The sequence below is a fragment of the Phoca vitulina genome, unplaced genomic scaffold, assembly GCF_004348235.1.
Source record: "Phoca vitulina isolate PV1807 unplaced genomic scaffold, GSC_HSeal_1.0 scaffold9, whole genome shotgun sequence".
NCBI classification, from domain to species: domain Eukaryota; kingdom Metazoa; phylum Chordata; class Mammalia; order Carnivora; family Phocidae; genus Phoca; species Phoca vitulina.
Window position 1 is genome coordinate 53,446,202 of NW_022589712.1, and position 18,443 is coordinate 53,464,644.

At 47.7% G+C, this 18,443-nt stretch overlaps 1 protein-coding gene across 4 annotated transcripts in view; it reads left to right on the forward strand.

Annotated features, from left to right (window-relative positions):
- RTN4IP1 (reticulon 4 interacting protein 1) overlaps positions 1-18,443 on the forward strand; it is a 48,800-nt gene that overhangs the window by 27,489 nt on the left and 2,868 nt on the right. Inside the window, exons 7-9 of one of the 4 annotated variants that reach the window (XM_032408144.1) lie at positions 3,913-4,096; positions 7,718-7,810; positions 15,875-16,000. In XM_032408144.1, coding sequence (XP_032264035.1) covers positions 3,913-4,096; positions 7,718-7,810; positions 15,875-15,982 — 385 coding nt within the window. In that variant the 3' untranslated portion in view covers positions 15,983-16,000. The other 3 variants (XM_032408143.1, XM_032408146.1, XM_032408145.1) reach the window with 3 other exon arrangements.

Here is an 18,443-nt window from a genome sequence, read left to right on the forward strand (position 1 = left end):
CATTTGGGGTGGTTTCTGTTTGAATTCCAGATGTTCATCCAGCACAGTGACATGATGTGGTATGTACTGAGGAAAATATTTTGCTTACATGGTCTTTTGTTAATTTTTAAGTTAACTTGATTTGTAAGAGGTCTGAAGACAAAATTGGAAGGTGTGGTCTATTTGGTGGCATCTGTCACCACAGGAACAAATAGAGCAGTGCATGAAAATACTTGATTAGCACTAAACATGCTTTCAGTGTTTGGGCTTAACAAGGGCATCAGAGAAACAAAGTCAGTAGAAATATTGGTAATCAGAGCGCTGTGGATGTTCTCAGTGAATCTGAGTGCCAGGCTGTGGTTTGGTTTAATGTACCAAACAGGAGCAGACTCAGTGATTCATTCAGACTCTGTTGCTCCTGACTGCGCTTTGGGCAGAAATAGCGTGCTTATTAATCTGGTCTTCATCTAGCCAAGGCAGAACTGCAGCTGAGAATACAACTGAGGAGTGTTTGGAAAGATGTTTTGCTGCTTTTTCAAAGGTTTTTCCCTTTTTCTGTTCATTTTCAGAAGTCAGTTATTCTTGCCCACTTTGAGTAGAAGTATACACTCGACCCCTGAACAGCGTAGGGGTTAGGGGCACTGACCACCATGTAGGCGAAAATCTGCGTATGACTTTTGACTTTCCCAACACTTAATTACTAAATAGCCTACTGTTGACCAGAAGCCTTACCAATAACATAATCAGTCCATTAACACATATTTTGTGTGTTATATATATTATATACTGCATTTTTAGAATAAACTAGAGAAAAGAAAATGTTACTAAGAGAATCATAAGGAAGAGAAAATATATTTACAATATGTGTTGTGTGTATTGAAAAAAAATCTGTGTATAACTGGTCTTGTGCAGTTAGAACCTGTGAATGGGTCGATTGTATTTTCATGGGTTTAAACAAACAAAAGAAAACAGAAGGGAGCCCCCGTTGGACACTACGTAGCCTTTCTTAGCCAGTAGTACCCACTCCCGACACCGGTGTGACAGAGCAGCCCCAAGGGGGCCAGCAAAGCCCTATTCCTCCAACTCTGCAGCACCTGCCCTGCCAGGCAGGGTTACAAACATGCCCTGCAGGTATGGTGCTGAACAAGACAGACCCCACCCCCCCAGCCCCGCTCCTTCCATGGGGCTTCCATTCTAGTCAGGGGTGTGTCAGTGATAAGTGCTCTCAAGAACACTGATATAGGGAAAAGAGGAAAAAAAATGGGGGGGAGGATGTTTTAAAAAGGGGGGTTTAAGGGACGCCTGGGTGCCTCAATCAGTTAAGTGTCTGCCTTTGGCTCAGGTCATGATCCCAGGGTCCTGGGATCGAGCCCCGCATCGGGCTCCTTGCTCAGCGGGGAGCCTGCTTCTCCCTCTACCTCTGCCTGCCTCTCTCTCTCTCACATACACACACACACACACAAATAAATAAAATCTTTAAAAGGGGGGGGCTGGTTTAAGAAGGCCTCTGGGACACTGAAGCAGAAGGTTTACAGAGCAAGCCAGGAGAATAGGATTTTTTTTTTTCTTTTGGTTCCCTGCTGTATCCCTCCACCTGGAACAGTGTAGTAACATATGGTAGGTGCTCGATAAAAATTTGTTTGATGCATGATTGAGGGAATCTAGGAGAAGAGCACTTGTTCAGGTCGAGATAACAGCAAATATAAAACCCCCGTGGCAGGAACCCGAAGGGATTGAGGAATCCCATTGTCCCTTGCAGAAATGTCGTCAGCTACTTCCTGCCTGTGCATCAGGACCCCATCTTTCTGGGCCTGTGACAGCTGGCTTCTAGATAGTGGAGTTTCAGTTCATCTCCTGTCTTCTGCTGCTTCTAGGAATAGCAGCATGAGACTGAGGCCGAGGCCAACCCATTCCTCTCTATCTACCTTAAGTTTTATGCATGTCTGGAATTTGTCACCAGAGAACAGAGACCCTGACTGATGGAAAGCTGAAACCTACTCAGGCTGGCCCCCAGAAGTATGCTACAGTTTGCCCCTCTGCCTCTCTTGCTGTGGTCCGTGGTCTTGCTGCTTTTGCTCACTCTTTTCTGGTAGGGTAATCTCTCTAGCTTGCAGATGCCAGGCTGTTACTTTTATTTATTTATTTTTGACCACTTCAGTTACAGTTGATCTTTGTAACCTTTGCCTGGAGTTTGGCCTCTGAATCCACCAAGAATACATTTACTTCTCCTTTCCAATAGCAGCTTTTTCGATTTGAATCTTAGAATATTACAGCAAGAAGGGGCTTTGAAATCCTTCGGTCCAACTTGGTCATGTTATCGTTGAGAAAGTAAGGGGCAGAGGACTCAGGAGTTTTTGCATGCTCAAGGTCAGGCCACTTAAGCATTAGTGGAAGAGCTGAGTCTACAGCCTGTCTTCTCTTTCAGGCCGTGCCTGTTCTAGAATACCAAGCCGCCTGTAAGTTTTATTTCAGTTAAGTATCATCTTGTTTGTTTATTCAAAACTTGGGAATGAAATAGAAACTTAAACTGATAAAAATAATTTTCTGTTCTTTTCTAATGAGAAGAGTAGTCATCCAGTAAGGTCATTCTCCTTTCCTTCAGTTTTTATTTGTCCTTCTGCAGTTTGGTTCCATGAAACGCAGGCTCAAGATCCACAAATTTGGCCAAAGCTGATTTTAGAAGTTCTGATGTTTGATGAATTTAGAAGGGAAAAAGGATTTACCAAAACAGAATTCATTTATTAACTTGCTTAACTGATAAGCACACATTTTCTTTCTTTCTTCCTTTCCTCTCCCCTCTCCTCCCTCCCCCCCCACTCTCCTTTTTCCTTTCCTTTCCATTTGAGAGAGAGCACATGCGCACAAGCAGGGGGGTGGGGGGAGGGGCAGAGGGAGACGCAGGCTTTCCGCTGAGCAGAGAGCCCAACTCAGGGCTCCATCCCAGGACCCTGGGATCATGACCTGAGCCAACCGACTGAGTCACCCAGGCTCCCTAAGCATGCATTTTCTAAATAGATATTTGTTTACAAAAATATTTAAAAGCGTTCTTGGGTTTTATCCCCTGTAAGTGGAATGCAGTGATTACAGCAGGTTTAGATTGGATTTAAGGAGTTGTGTGTCTTAGTTCCTCAGTTCATAGGACTGGGTTTTGAGGGCATGTTAGAGCAGAATTGAAGACTGAGAGCAGATTGTTGATTTCTCTGTACATTGTCCTGATGCTGTGTGAAGCCAAAAAGTAGGAGTAAATTCCAGATGAAGAGGATGCTTCTATAAGCAGTTCTGGTTATGGAGGGAATAAAAGCAAATCATTGTATGGGTGAAAAGCTTTTATACTTTTCTTTCAAGTATTCAAGTGCACTAAAGAATACTTTGACTAAAAGAAAGCTTTGCAGTTTTCCATAAAGCTGAGGTCAGGGTGTCTCAACCTTGGCAAGCTTGGTTTCTGAACGATATGGACATTTTGGACTGGATAATTTTTTGTTGTGAGGGGCTGTTCTGTGCATTCTGTGTATAAACATCATCCCTGGCCTCCAGGTGCCAGTAGTTCCTTCCCAACACCTCCCCCAATTGTGACAACTAAAAATGTCTCTAGACATTGCCTAATATGTCCCCTGGGGACCAAAATTGCCCTCGGTTGAGAACCACTTGTTTCAGTCATTCTTAAAGTCTTGGAAAAATGATATGATTTTATGACCAAAAAAATGAGTCACATTTGACCTATTTTGGAGAAAAGCCAGAGTGCGTGAGTGGGAGTGCCCTGTTGCCCTTGGTCAAAGCAAGCACCCCTCTGCTGGATGGCACGGTGCCGCGTGGCTAGTGAGCGGTTGTTGAAATAAACCCCATCGCTGACTGTCGATGGGAAGGAAGGGGGATTGGAACCTTATGTAAAGACGGACAAGGATGTTTTGATTTGACTTTTTTTTCTCTCTCCAGGTTTGATTTCATTCTTGATAATGTTGGTGGATCCACTGAAACATGGGCTCTAAATTTTCTCAAGAAATGGTCAGGAGCCACATATGTGACTTTGGTGACCCCTTTTCTCCTGAACATGGACCGACTGGGCGTCGCGGACGGCATGCTGCAGACAGGAGTCACCGTGGGCTCTAAGGCATTGAAGGTAGGGGGGAGGTGTTGGTGGTGAGAGAAAGCAGGTGCCTCCTGCTTCTGGAACTGGGTTCCCACCTAGCCAGGCTCTTTCGTCTTGGACGCAGCATGGCGCAGTGGCTGCAGTACGGACTCTGCCCTCACACACCGACCAGACTCCAATTCTGGTCTCTGCTTAATAGCCGTGTAACTTGCAAGTTACTTAATGTCACTAAGCCCCAATGTCTTGACCTCTAAGATGAAACTAATAGGGTATCTTCCTTACTGCGTGTTGTAAGGATTAAATGAGATAATCCACATAAAGAATTTGGTTACAATGCCTAGTACATAAAACTTATTAAATGTTCAGCTTTATTATTAGCAATTACCTTTCTTGATTCCATCTTCCTTCTTGCCTATACCTGATGGTCTTCTCTCTGTTTCACCAGCCTTAACACATACAGGCTCTTGTATGTGAGGGCGGAGGCTTTATTAAGACAGGATAGAGCTGGTTGTTTTCATGGTAGCCGCATTGGGATATGCCAGTGATTTCTAGACCAGGGCCTTCAGACCTGTAGAGGTCCATGGGCATTTTTTTGAATTTCGAAAACCTGAAGGGAATTGTGTTCTTACTTTAGTAAGACCACAGAGGCAAATAGAACCATCATGCTTTTTCTAGAATTATATCAACTTGTCCTAACACTGCACATCCCATGTGAGTCAGATACTCTAGCTGTTGATGGCATTCTGGGTGTTTCTGAGACTTAGTCTGCCTGACTCTGCTACCTGGGGCCACTGTTACCAGAGCCGTAAGGAGCTACATCACTCAGCTGAACAAAGGCAGCGTGTGGTGGGCCTTGAGGACGAGCGCACAACAGCCGTGGTCGCGGGGCTGACGGCGGAGCCTGAGCGTCGCTCTCTACCTGCCTAACACCGGAGCCTGTTGTCCTCACGGTGGGGACAGGCTTAGATCATTTCATGTTATCCACTCTTGGTAACTCAGATCACTGGCTTGAAATCTGTATTAATGTTGAAATGGTATAGGTGATAGGCCAAAAAAAAGGAGATAAAGTCTATTTTTTTAATTAGACAAAATACTTCAGATTCAGGCAAAAGACAGTAAAAGTTTCCTCAGTGAGTAAAAAGGTTGTGAGTCATTATGCCAAGCTGACCAACACTGACCCGTACATATGGAATGAACGGCTCAGTGATTAGCTGCTGCTGCTTCTAGAAATTCTCTTTGGGACCTTTTTGAGGGTGAAATTTAGGACTTTGGCCTCTTGAATTCCATGAACTAACTACATACTTAGAGGGCCGTGACAGTGGAGACCACTGCTCCATTCTTAGGAAGTGTGTATGTTACTAGAGGTGAACAAACCAGGCCCTGTACTCGAGGTTCTTCATTTTCATCTGATTCAGGCGGCAACCGGAAACGGTGTCCACAGGGCACTTCGGTGTGGAGAAAGGAATCTTAGCTGTCCTTTGTCTCTTCTTTCTCTTTTCAGAAAACCCAGGCTTTCCAAGTGCTTCAAAACATAAATTTAACTTTTCTTTACGATTTCACAGTTTGTACTTCAGTGAGACCTCTTACAAGTTAACTTTCTGAGTTGTCCTCTGAGAGTAAAACAGGCATCTTCTCTTTCCTCCTACTTGAAAGAGGATAGTGGTAATCTCATGTGAAAACCTTTTAAGTAGTTTCTGATGTCTTTCTGAGAATGTGCACAGTTAAAGCCTCATTGTAATGCTCCAGACTCCTGCCTGCTTTGGTTTACTTTGTCCTGTAATGGCCTGGAAAAAATACACAGGCCCCTTAGAGCAGAATATAAAAATTCTGCTGTTGCCGACCAAAAAGTTTCACTTTACAGGGCAACATGCTGTAAAGAATTACAGACATGGCATTTTTGACCATTGCTGTTCTTTTCTTTAAAACCCTAAACAGTTACCAGAATGTTTTAATTGTCTGAGGCTGGGCCTTAGGGAGAAGTACACGGACAGGTCTTTTGTGATTGTAATTAAACGGGCCTGCGGGCAGCCTGGGACGCCTCAGTGCCTTCAGATGGTACTTTTTTTTTCCTTTTGTTTTTTAACTTCATTTGCCCAGAGCAGTGCTCCCCAACCTCTTTCTTGCTGTGACACCCGTAGAAAATTGTTCGTGTTTGAAAAGATGGTGAGGCTGTTCTGGGCCAAGAGCAAATTACCTGGAGACTTACACCAGCCCAGGCTCTGCGTTGCTACCCTGTGGGCTGAGGGCCCTCAACCTCCTCACACCTATTCTAGGGTGAGATGGGCTCTGTTTGCACCTGTGGTCGCAGCATAATTATTAATGATGACTCCTCTAACTCCCAGACTTGTTCCAGGTTAGATAAGAAATTACAGGGTCACTCATCCAAACCAGTAAGCCGTTCCTCATACCACCATTGCAGAGCTCTGCCCAGACAGCGGCGTGGTTTCGTCTGAAACTCCCGTTTGGTATTGCCCCAACCTTTCCTCAGTATTTAAGTTTGCCTTCAGCACTAGATAAGTATCTATTGAATAATAAATATAAATATTTATACGGATGATACTTTCTGTGTTATCAGGCACTTTGCATTCTTTCTCATTTAATCCTTCCAATAAGCCTGTCAGCAAGGTGGTGGTGTCACCATCCTTTAGGCCAGGAAAATGGCTGAAAGAGGTAGCTTGACCTAAATAACACAGCTATTAAGTGCCTGAGCTAGAGTAGCAGGGGAATTCCGTTGCACTTGACCACTTTATGCACTTGACAAGCATGCTGAGGGATTGTGAGACAGGAAGGTGCAGGGAGGGAGGCCCCGTGGTACTGGCTAATCCCATACTACCTCTGGATAGCTCCCATCTGATGAAGTTTAGTTGGGCAGGTCATTGAGGTAGGTATCATAGAGAATGTCAGTTAAGTTGTTCTTTTGACAGTGGCCTACCCTACCTTTGACAGAAAGACTAACAACTGGAAGTGGGTATGGCAGTAAAGTGGTCATGAACCCTCTTGGTAGAAGATTTTTGCTTATTTTTATCTGGGGACGTATTGTCCCATAATAGATTTGATGGCTTGGGACTTGTTATAACTGTAGGGGGAAGACCCAACCATGATGCATAAGGAACTTTACACTTTGTTTTGCCCTTAAAGCGACTCTATTCCAGAAAAAAAAAAAAATCTGTAATTGGATTTCTTGTCTAAGATCATATTTTGGTGCCTTACTGCCCCCTAAGCATTCTTGAATTAGGTTTAAAAACTCTTCTCTGGTGCCTCTGAGCTTCATTTAAACCCTAGGAGAGAAAGCCTAGAGGGCTCAGCCTCTAATTTCTCCTAGGGAAGAAATTGAATGTGTAAGACTATTTAGACTATCATTTTAAGGACAGCTTTCCTGTACTTACTTGCTTGTCATTCACAATTTGGTAAAAAAGCCTGAGTTCACGTGGATATATCTTTGTTCCTTCATCAATTTATTAAACATTTATGGAGCATCCGCTCTCTGTCGGTCACTGTGCTGAGGTCTTGGGCATACAGCTCATTGATTCATAATGGATAGGAAATCGGTTTGTCTGTCTTAATCGTCCAGAAAATACTTTCCCCTCAATTTGTATTCAGTGAGATTTTATCCTTTCCTATATTTGATGTGTTTTCTTTTCTTCTTTTTAGCATTTCTGGCAAGGAGTCCATTATCGCTGGGCCTTTTTCATAGCCAGTGGTGTGTATCTAGATGACATTGCGAAACTGGTGGATGAGGGAAAGGTACGTGCAGCCCCTTGGATTGCTGGAGCATCCCCAGGAATCTTGGCCACCCACCCACCAAGCCTAGTCAGTGGGAGCTCTCTGGGGGCAGGTGTGGTCAGTACCCATGCTGCTTTCCACGGCCCAGTTTAGGTGCTGTAGTTTGGTTCTGTCTCCATGGGAGTCCTAGACCTAGACTGCTACATCTGAAAAAGAGCCGACACCATCTGGTTCAGCCCTCTTAGTCTATAGGCAAAGGGCAGGCCCAGAGAGGTTATGTGATTTTCTCAAACACACTGAGACGGCTAGCAGAGCTGGCATTTACAGCTAGGCTGCTAATATTTTGGTAATGATCCTGAAAAGAAAGCACCGCAAAGGTAATCTCTGCACCGAGGTCGGGACACACTTGTGAATTTACAGTAGAACTGCTCTGGAGCATCTAGAGTCCAAGGCTGCTCTGGAGGGAAGCAGATTGCCAGATTAGCCCGGTGAACAAATACTGTGGATTCTCAACTCTTAACAGGACCGGGCCAGGACTCCAGTCCCCAGGTTTCCTGTTCCCCAGCTAGTATAACACACTTGGAGGGCAGATAATGGTATGTTTGAGAGGGTTAGTGGGTGGGACGTTGGTGGGGACAACTGGTCGATGTTTCTGATGGCTCAGGTCCGTCCTGCAAGGACTCTATGGTGAAAGGACTGTTGCTTGTAGTTGGATCATCCCTTTTTGGGCGTCAAAAGGCCTTTCAGACCACTCTTTATTACGGTTTTTACATGGTCTTAACAGCCCTGACATTCTGTCTCTGGTAGAATAACCTGGAAGGAAGATTCCTATTCTGTTGCTGATATTTATGATTTTATTAAGAGACTATATGAAATTATAGGGTAGAGACCCTTATATGCCCTAGAGGATTGCATGAGGTCATAGATAAAATGATTTTCATTTTATAGAGAAGAAAACAGGCTCAGAGAGAGAAAGGGACATGTTGAAGTTTGCATTAGTGGGACCAGGATGCATGCTTCCTGACTCCCAGTCCTGTGCTTTTCCCTCTCCATCATTCAGCTGCATCCTTAGTTCTGGAGGCTGATCTGGGACTTTAGCTTAAGTTGTCTCATCAGTGTCATTTTACGGTGGGCAGGGAAAGGGGATGGAGTAGGGCCAGCTTTGCCACTGCATGATCCATGCTGGGCCACTTGGAAAGAGCCCCTTGAGATGGGCTTTCTCGTGCTGGCACCTGCCCCTTGCCGGCGCATTTCATATTTCCACTCTGATTTTGGGAAGGAATGTCTTTAGGACCTACTGGCTGCTTTTTGTGCGTTTTAGTTTTTTTTAGTTTTGTTTTTTTTTTATCCTATTACAGCCATGGAAATATATGATAGAAAATGGCCTGCTACCGTTTCCCAAATTTTGTGGCTTCAAGTTTGCGTGCCTTTTCTTAGACTTCTAAGTCTTAATGAGTACTGGGTAGACAGTCTCAGCCTTAGTGTGACTGTCCGTAAGTGCCTCTTTATAGGGTTCTTCTCACCTGCCGTAGGATGCTTATTTTATTTCCAGGAAGAAGGAAGTCAACTATCGTTAAATAACGTGGCCCATAGTTTTACGTGCTCTTTCATGTGATTGGAGCCCCGTCATTAGAGAGGTCCCCATCCTCCAGAAGCATACTGTACACTTGTGCTGATCCCAGTATCGGCTCTAGGCTGTCCACGTGCTTACCATTGCTCTTTTGTATTCAAAATATTGTGACTCTCTCTTTCTCTGCCTGGAAATTACTATTTATGCAACAGAGAAGAGAAGAGACTTGTGTATATGTAACTATTAAATTTGGCAGATAACTGGTAGAATGGCTAAAGGAGGACAAGGTAGAAATAAAGATGCCCTTGATGTGTCCTCAGACGAGGGTGAGTGAGGAAATATTCTTTTGGCCTAACCAGGGTTATTTGGGCCCGGGAGTCCTTTCTGACAGTGAAGGACTCTGGGATTGTGGAAGTTGCTGTGTGACATTGGGTGCCGTGATAAGGCCAGCTGTCTTGATGTTCGTCCTGCCTCCTTGTGGGTGCGGGAGGGGGCCTGTCCACGCTGGGAAGTTATAGCAGGTAACAGCACATCTGCTTCTCTGGTGTGTGGCTGGTAGAGATTATTAAGTTGGACGAGGACATTGAGATTCTTCTGAGCTTTGGCTGAGTGCTTGGTGAATCTAACAGGTATCTGATAGAGGAGCTGTAGTTATTTCTGGAAAGTGTGAAACCATGAACCAAAAGAACCTACTCTTCTGAAATACTTTAAGTTTTTGAATTCGTAATATATTTACAAGGTTCAAAATCCAAAAGGTAGTTGAAGTTATTTCCTGAAATTTTCCTTTGACTCCTGGCCCTCAGTCACCGAGCTTGTCCTTGTCAGACGCAACCACTGTCACCAGTTTCTGGGGAATTCCGGAGATGTTCTGTGTATCAGTAGGGTGATAGAAAAGGATGACGTGTAATTACCACACTGAGTGTAGCGGCCTGCTACCGAAACTGTGCCTTATGCCTACAGTTATTTTTGCTTTTTTTTTTCCCTAATCACAATAAAAATTTCTTATTTTCATACTATATAGCAAACTTTTGGGTTAGCATACTCAAAAGATTAGAAACCGGAAAACATAGCACATGTCTAGTTTACTCACCTCCCTGCACCCCCATCCTGCCTTTCTGTCTCCTTGGAGAGACAGAGGCCCCATGACATTAAGTGACATGATCAAGGGCTCAAGGCTCTTGACCTCTAGGCTAGTTCCTTCGACCACCATTTCTGTCTTTAAGATTGAGGCAGTAATACATACAACCTTCATTGTTTTCTGCTTGCTTAAATAGCCATCTAAACATTTAGATAGGTGGGATTTGAAGTCTATCTACAAAATCATCCTATATTTTTCAGTGTCTCTCAGGCCTGAGAGGAGGTGGGAAGGCAGATTTTTTAGACTATAGTCAGCTACTGATAAGAATGACTATGCTTCGAGGGAAAATACATGTGCATATTTGCTTGTATATGCATGTATTCATTTCCTATTGGTTCTGTAACAAATGGCCATAAATGTGGCTTGAAACCACACAAACTTAGTATCTTCTGGTTCTGGAGGCCAGAAGTCTAAAATGGGTCAGCAGGCCTGTGCTTCTTCTGGGGGCGGGCTGTAGGGGAGAACCTGTTCCCTGGCCTTCCCCAGCTTCTAGGACTACCTGTATTTCTTGGTTCAGTCTTGAATCGCTTTGACCTCAGCTGCCATCATCCTGTCTCCCTCCAACTAACTGTCCCGCCTCCTTCTTCTAATGACTCTTGTGATTACACTGGGCTCATCGGATAATCCTGCCCATCTCAAGATCCTGAACTTAATCACGTCTGTGAAGCCCTTTTTGCCCTGTAAGTTACCATATTCGCAGGTTTGGGGGATTAGAGTGTGGACATCTCTGGGAGCCATTCTTCTGCCTCCCACAATGCATAAAGTATCTCAAAAGATGAAAAAAACTTGAAATATTGGTTGTCCTAGAGGAGAACTAGGTGGCTGGGGTTCAAGTATGGGAGGGAGATTTTTCCTTCTACCCTTTCCTCTTTTCAAGTATGTTTATCTGTACACATATATTCTTTATGTAATTATGAAAGTCCTTTGATGTCATGTTCTTAACGTTCACAGATCTGTGTTAAGATCCTAGGTGACCAGCCAAGCTTCTTGGTTGAGCGATGATAGAGATGACCTCAGTTTGTTTCTTTATTTTAGCCAGCATCAGAATAGTTCCTACGTAACTTTTTTGAATTTAATTTAAAACATTTACTGAGGGCCCATGAACTTTGCCTAGTAGGGGGAAAGATGGGTTGGCCACGCTGAGTTACTGTCTGAGCAGTGATGTCCACTAGAACTTTGTGCAGTACTTGAAGTGTTCTCTGTCTACACTGTCCAGTATGGTAGCCAGTGGCCACATATGGCAATCGAACACTTGAAATGTGGCTAGTCCAACCGAGGGACTGAATTTTCCATTTTGTTTACCTTTGATTAATGGAAACGGCCACACGCAGCTAGAGGTCACCATACATACCGGACTCTGCAGCTTTGGAGAAACGAGTGAGTTCTGAGGCAGGCAGTTTTCCCAGGCCCTTCTTGAGATCTGGGGCCTGCGTTTAGCAATGAATTACGTTTTAAAACTTTGAGCTCCTTCTTTGCAACTGGCTTTTTTTCCTCCACAGCAAGGATGTAATGATCAGGGGTGGAAGGCCTAGGGCTTCGAGAGGAGCCTATCTTGCCAGCTGCTTGGGTCTGTGGGGAAAGGTAGGCCGAGTTTCTCCTCTCACCTTCTGGCTGGAAGGAGTGCCTTTTTCAGGGGGGCTTAGGGACAAGTCCCGGATGCCTTCCAGAATGGGCGCATTTCCTCCCTTGGAGTGTAGCCTCCATTACCTTTCCCCCACCCCTTCTTACCACCTCTTCCAGCTTTGAATTTTCTGGGGCCAGAAAGTTCCAGAAATAGCAAATCCAAGCAAAGCCCACTTCTTCCCTTTGTCTTCTTCCTAGCTCCTTGGTCGAAGCCCCCTTGTGCCTGGGAATACTGCCCCCGTCTCAGAGGTAGTGCCGCGGCTGCGTCCCTGCCGCCCCGGCCCTGGGTCCCTGGTGCCCGGCACACGTGTGTGGACTTGGCCTTCTGCCAGGAGCCCTTAGGTCTCCCTTGCGTCTTGTCATCTGTTAATCTCCCTTCACACACCTCACCCTCTGGGAGCTGCAGTTTCTGTGCCCAGTGGAGGCGGAGGTAGAGGGTCTAGGGAAGAGGGGGACAGACCGTGACCCACGCTTCCGTCCCAGACTGCACCCCCGGCCACGCAGCAGTGCGGTCGGGAGTCCCGGCCCGAGCTCCGGCTGTTCTGCGAGCAGCTCTCACCCTGCACGGAGCACCGAGCGCTCAGCCACTGGCGTGGGGGCGGCTCGCGCAGGGGTGGCGGGCCCCGTGAAGCTCGCCGTTGTGTCCTCCTTGCTGGGCACAGGGGCCGTGCGGGAGAACCTCTCTGCCTACTGTTCTGCCTGCACGGACGGCGTCCTCCGTCCGTCAGCTCTCCCGCAGAGGGCTTCTCTTCCCTCAGGCCGCGTGCCCGTGGCCCCCGTGTCCTCACAAGAGGGGTGTCGGGCAGCAGGCGCCAAGTCCTGGGGCCTGGCGTTACACAGCCTTTGTCTACGCAGGTAAGGCGCCGCCAGGAGAGCCTGACTTGGGTCCCAGACGGGAACGAGTGCCGGGGCCGTGCGGAGCCCGCCTGCTTTATACCGGGGCTCCCTGTGGCCACCGGACTCGAGCAGTGTCATCACATAAATGTGCCCACCTCACTGTGAGCAGCCTTTCTTTCCCCTCGCCGGATTTTTACTCTGCTCTCTTGGTCCGTAACAAACAGGCATTCTAGGCCCCGTGTGAGGCTCGGCTTCATTATCCAGTTAATCTCCATCTGCTGCCACCTATTCAGCCAGCAGCGGCATCTGCCTGCTTGTTAATCGAAAGCCTTTTTTTTCATTGTCACTTCTGGGAAGAGCTGAATGACTCATTCTGGCCCAGTCAGCCCTCTGGGGTTATCCGCCACAATAGGCCTGACCAGCCAGATTAAAGTGTGCGGTCACCGCAGGCCGGCTGTGTCATCAGCTCGGGATCCGTGGCTCCGGTCAGAGTTCTAGCGTGGACAGAGCTGGGCGAGCCTGGGCAGCTCGTTTTCGAGCGGAGCCCGTGGCTTCCCTGCTCCCCCTCCCTGACCCTCTGGTAACACCGGGGCTGAGGTGCTTTCGTTACCCGTGTTAGAGCTCAGTGAGAAGTAGATGTGATTGACTCCTTTCTTTCCTTGATTTACCACCCGCCCCCTCCCCCGGGGCCTGTGGTGTGTATCTGCTCTGGGGTCAGTGTCCAGCACTTAGAAGGCAGACAGCTGGTCAGTCCTTGTGGGATGAACAAATATGTGTCTGCTACAAGTCAGGGACCCTAAGATTAAGGCAAGAGCCGCAGTGATTCCCCCGCGAGTGTGCAGTAAACCCACCTGGAAGGCTTCCTGAACATGCGTGGTCTCCACCCCAGCCCCTAGAGATTCTGATTTGGTGGTTCTAAGCAGAGACCGGGGACTCTGCATTTTTTGAAGCATGCATTCAGGTGATTCCTTTTTAGGTAATTAGCATCCAAAAAACAATGCCCCAGGGGCTTTCAAGAGAGTGATGGGTTCAGGAAGTTTCCTGTGGGACATGCAGGAAACAACTTTAGTGCATTCCATTTTTATTTACCAGAGAAGGCAGATAGGTTTCATTTGACAAGTCAGCTCAGATCTGTTCCTAGTGGCTGCAGTGTGGAAGAAGATTCCGAGGACATGCTTAGCTTGCTGGGGGTTGTGGGGGGAGGACCGTGGTTACTAATCAGTGATGTCATCTGCAGGTGCAGATGGGAGTGGGGGCCTCACCTGCTGTCTTGGGGGCCTGGACACAGGGCCTAGAGACTGGGTCCTCAGCCGCTATGGTCTCAGCACAGGGCAGGCCAGCAGAGATGCACGATGCGAGAAATCATTACAAGCCTTGGCCACCTTTCCTCCTCTTTAGATCTTGGGATTGGATGTAGAGAGCAGCCTGACAGGCTCGGGGGGAGGGGGGAGAGCACACTCTGGTACCAGACTGGGTCCTTCCTTACCACTGAGCCATTGTGTGAAATTGGGTGACTTCTTTAACTCGGGGTCTTGATTTCCTTTTCTGTCAATGGAAGTAGTAATAGTACCTTGCTCCCAGGGATGAAATGAGGTGAAATATATCGAGCACTCAGGAGAGGGCCTGGCACATAGGACAGTGCGTGCTGGCTGTTACTTTTCCTCGGAGCTTACTGGGATTTGTGGGTAGAGAATTTTGAACTCTCTGGAGAAGGGAACTTTTGGAGTCGGAGACGCTCTTCTGGTGATGGGGCTGTGAAATTCACACAAGAGGAGGGTACATCGGGGGGCCTCCAAACCCCGCAAGAACGTGTCTGTCTCTTGTGAAATGAGAAGGGTCGTGAAATGTAGGCATGGGCTTAGGCCTTCTGACAACTTCTCCCTGTCCGTGGAGCTGCAGGAGGCAGGCCATTGAAATACCCAGGGGACAGTTAGATGTTCACTTGTAGTTTTGAAAAGGAGGAGTTCAGTTGGATTTTTGCATCGGGAGAGAGGGTGCTGCTAACTGGGACCTGCGTTCAAAAGGCAGCACTGAGGATGCAGGAACAAGAACCACAGCATTCCAGCATCTGTGAGCTGGCCGATGTGGCTGTCTTGTTAAATTCTAACCAGCTGCTCGGCTGGTTAGCAAACCCTCCCAGGACAGCTTCACCCTGGGACAGTTCTCCTGAAACCCAGAGAGCCCACGTAAGACTCTTGCTTCCCAGTTATCTTGTTTTCACCCAAGTGACCTCTGTTAAGTTCCCCGTCCTGTGCTCAGGTTGTGCTGAGTGTTGGGGGGAGGGGGGAGTCCAGAAGAGGCGGCCTGGACCACAGGTACTCAAACTCTAAAAAAGAATCTGTCCTTAGTCTGTCCACTGCCTATGGGGGGAGGCGCACAGAGGTCCAACCAGCAAAACCCGGGGATGCGCCCTTTGGTATTTACCGTACGCGACAGGGTGGCTGAGACGTGTGCCGCTGGAGCAGGCCGTCCGTGCAGAGGGCCAGCCAGGTCCCTAGCGGGCCCGAGAGAGCTCAGGCAGGGTCGCGTGAGAGCTGGCCTGGAAGGGTGGTGGTTGGCAGAGCGGCACGCACAGCACGGTCGGGCAGTGGTAAGTAGGCCGTTGCGGTAAAGCGCAGCGTCGGCATGAGGGCCGAGGTTGGGATGGTGGCGGCCTTGGAATGCCTGGCCTGGGAGCTGTGGAAGGGCCGTGCGCAGCAGAGTGACGTGACCAGCACAGAAGACAGACTTGAGCCACGGCCGGTCGGTTGGGCCGCCTCACTGGCGTGCAGTGAGGGGGGCAGAGGCGTGGGGTGGCGGTCAGCGCCTCCCCTCCGTGCACACGACAGAACCCCGAGGCTGGCCTGGAGGGAACGGATCCGCCTTGAAAACCTGCATCTTTCCTCCTCACCGGTCAATTTCTTCTCGTGTTTTACAGATTCAGCCAGTTATTGAAAAAACGTTTCCTTTTTCTCAAGTTCCAGAAGCCTTCCTGAAGGTAGAAAGAGGACATGCGAGAGGGAAGACCGTGATTAATGTCATTTAAATAAACACTGTGTGGTGATTGTTGGCTGTCTTATTTGGTGAGTGCCTCTCGGCCCGGACGTTTTTGTAACCGTTGCTTTCCAGATTAGATGATAAATTCCATGATCCAAGTGTGGAAAAACAGACACCTTTTTGCCAGTAATTTGTCTTTTGAACTGAGCACAGATTCATTTTATAGGGCCCCCCTCCCCCCCGCGTCTGCACGTCACCCCGCCCACAGTGCTGTCTGGTACCCTGCGCGACATCCCTGTGTTCCTGTTTGCCGAGAGGTCCTCTGGGCCAAGCCGAGGGGACACACAAGTAAGACAGGCCATGGAAATGGCCGCGCTTGGCCTGCTCTAGAAATTGCACAGGGGAGACTGCAGAGCTTTCTTCAGGCTGTTCACGCCAGATTTTCCCATTGTGTCCTCTTCTGTTCCAGTAGCTCAGACTCTATTCCTGTGAGCTGCTAAAACTTGTGGCATGTGGCTGGATGGCAGCGTGAAGAGCTTCCTTCAAGCTACCTCCTTCTTGAAAACAGTGCTCCTGGATGATTCCAGCTGGGCACGGTTTCCTCTGCTCTGCTGTGGTCCTAACCACCCTCAGTTCTCAACCTCTCCTTAGGGTCACATACAAAATCTGGCTGCTGATTTGGTTGTTGACTCTCAAGAAAATGAAAGGGGATGCTAAAGTTTCTAACTTTACATTTTGCATAAGGGCTAGGCCTCTTTCAGCAATCGAAGCATGCTTCTCTGAGGACTTTTCCATGGAAATGGCAACCCTTCTCCAGTGTCTGACCTTAAATGCCTGCACTTAGTTATCTCACCAATAAGCCCACTGCAGCTTTTGAATTTGTCTGTGACCTTCACTCAAGGTAAGTGTTTCTTTCCTGGTGTTTTCCTCATTACCTCACCTCAGCTACTGGCTTTTAGCTTTGGACGTAGACTTGTTTAGGAACGTGCTACTCGGCTCATTCCTGTCAGACACTCGGTTGGTAATGTGTTAGATGAGGGCTTCTCTGGAATTGCTGGTCTCACCAGTACAAATATTCAGAAGAGAGAAAACGTTATTCTCGTCAGTCCCAGCCACTTCTGACTTCCGCCTGAACAGTCTCCGCTCTTTTCCTGGCGGGCTCCCACGTGGTACAGTGAGGGGGCAGAACTCTTGAGGGAGGACCTCACTTACCCTCACCCGCTTGGAAAGTGGAGCGGGGCCCTTTCACCACTGAGTCTGGAAAGCCCTGAAACCTGCCTCTTCCTCATCCGTCAGCCTCGCTGTGACGTCTTGTAACGGCCACGGCAGGGACGCCCTCAGCTCTCACCCGTACAGTTAACCAGAAACAAGTTTATTCAGGAGAGAAATTCAACACCGGTGATTGCAGAAAGTCTGACCCCCGCCCACTGGTGATCCGCACAAAGGCCTCAAGTCCCAGCCGTACATCTCAGAACCAGACAGACCTGTTGGCAGCTGTCGGACATGTGCAAACGTTACTTTAAAACTGAAGCTAAGCTCCTGACCACAACTGCCTACCCAAGACTCCAGAGAGGAGAGCACGTTTTAGCATTGGAAACACACTGCAACAGATAAAAAGGAAACAAGAGTTGTTCTTCCTGGGATGACAGCACCACTCTTAACAAGGATAATGAAATGAGGACGAGCATATGCAGAGAAGTTCTAGCAGCAGACACTGGTTGAAGAGTAGCCCCGTGCGGGCCAGTATGTTGTCAGCAGTTACACTCTTAACCTTTGTCACTGAAACGCTGCATTTCAGGGCTTCCTGAGTCCTACGATTTGAACAAGCATCGCTCCAGGCCTCCTTCCCTTCACGCTCTGGAGAATTGCCGGTCAGCGCCCACTGCCTGCCCCGAGTCTCATGGCTGCCGCCCGAGGCCGTGTGCCCATGGGGGCCGTGGTGCGGAGACCGGAGGCGGCCCCGCACAGGCCTCGCGCCAGTGCGGCCGGCTAGGAGGGCAGCACCTGAGGCGACAGGCCTGAGCTTAGCAAAGGCTCATAGGCCATTGCTTCAGAACGAATTGTAGAGGAGGGAGGATGGACTGATAAACTAGGTCTGGCATCCGCAACAAAAGCGTTAAGCGACACTCGTTCGTGACATTTCAGGGCAGCCCGCAAGTGGGTTAAAATCATCCAGATCCTGCTCGTGTTAGCGGACGTGAAATCCTGTACACTTACTAATGTTCAATACTAACAAAATAGTATTTTATTTGGTTCCTTAAAATGATTCGATAAGCCTTTCACCACTTTACTATAGAGCATAATTAATGATCCCAGAAAACCGAAGAACCAGAATTATTGGCCTGATACATTTCTTCTCAGATGCTAACACTTGAGCTTTTGTCCGTCCCTGTAAGCGTAAGGCATTGGTAGGCCCACAAAGTCTACTCGAAGTCTGTTCCTGTTCTCTCCTGTCACTATCTAACTTTGGAAATAATTTAAAATGTCCAATCTTGATACAACTCTTTTTT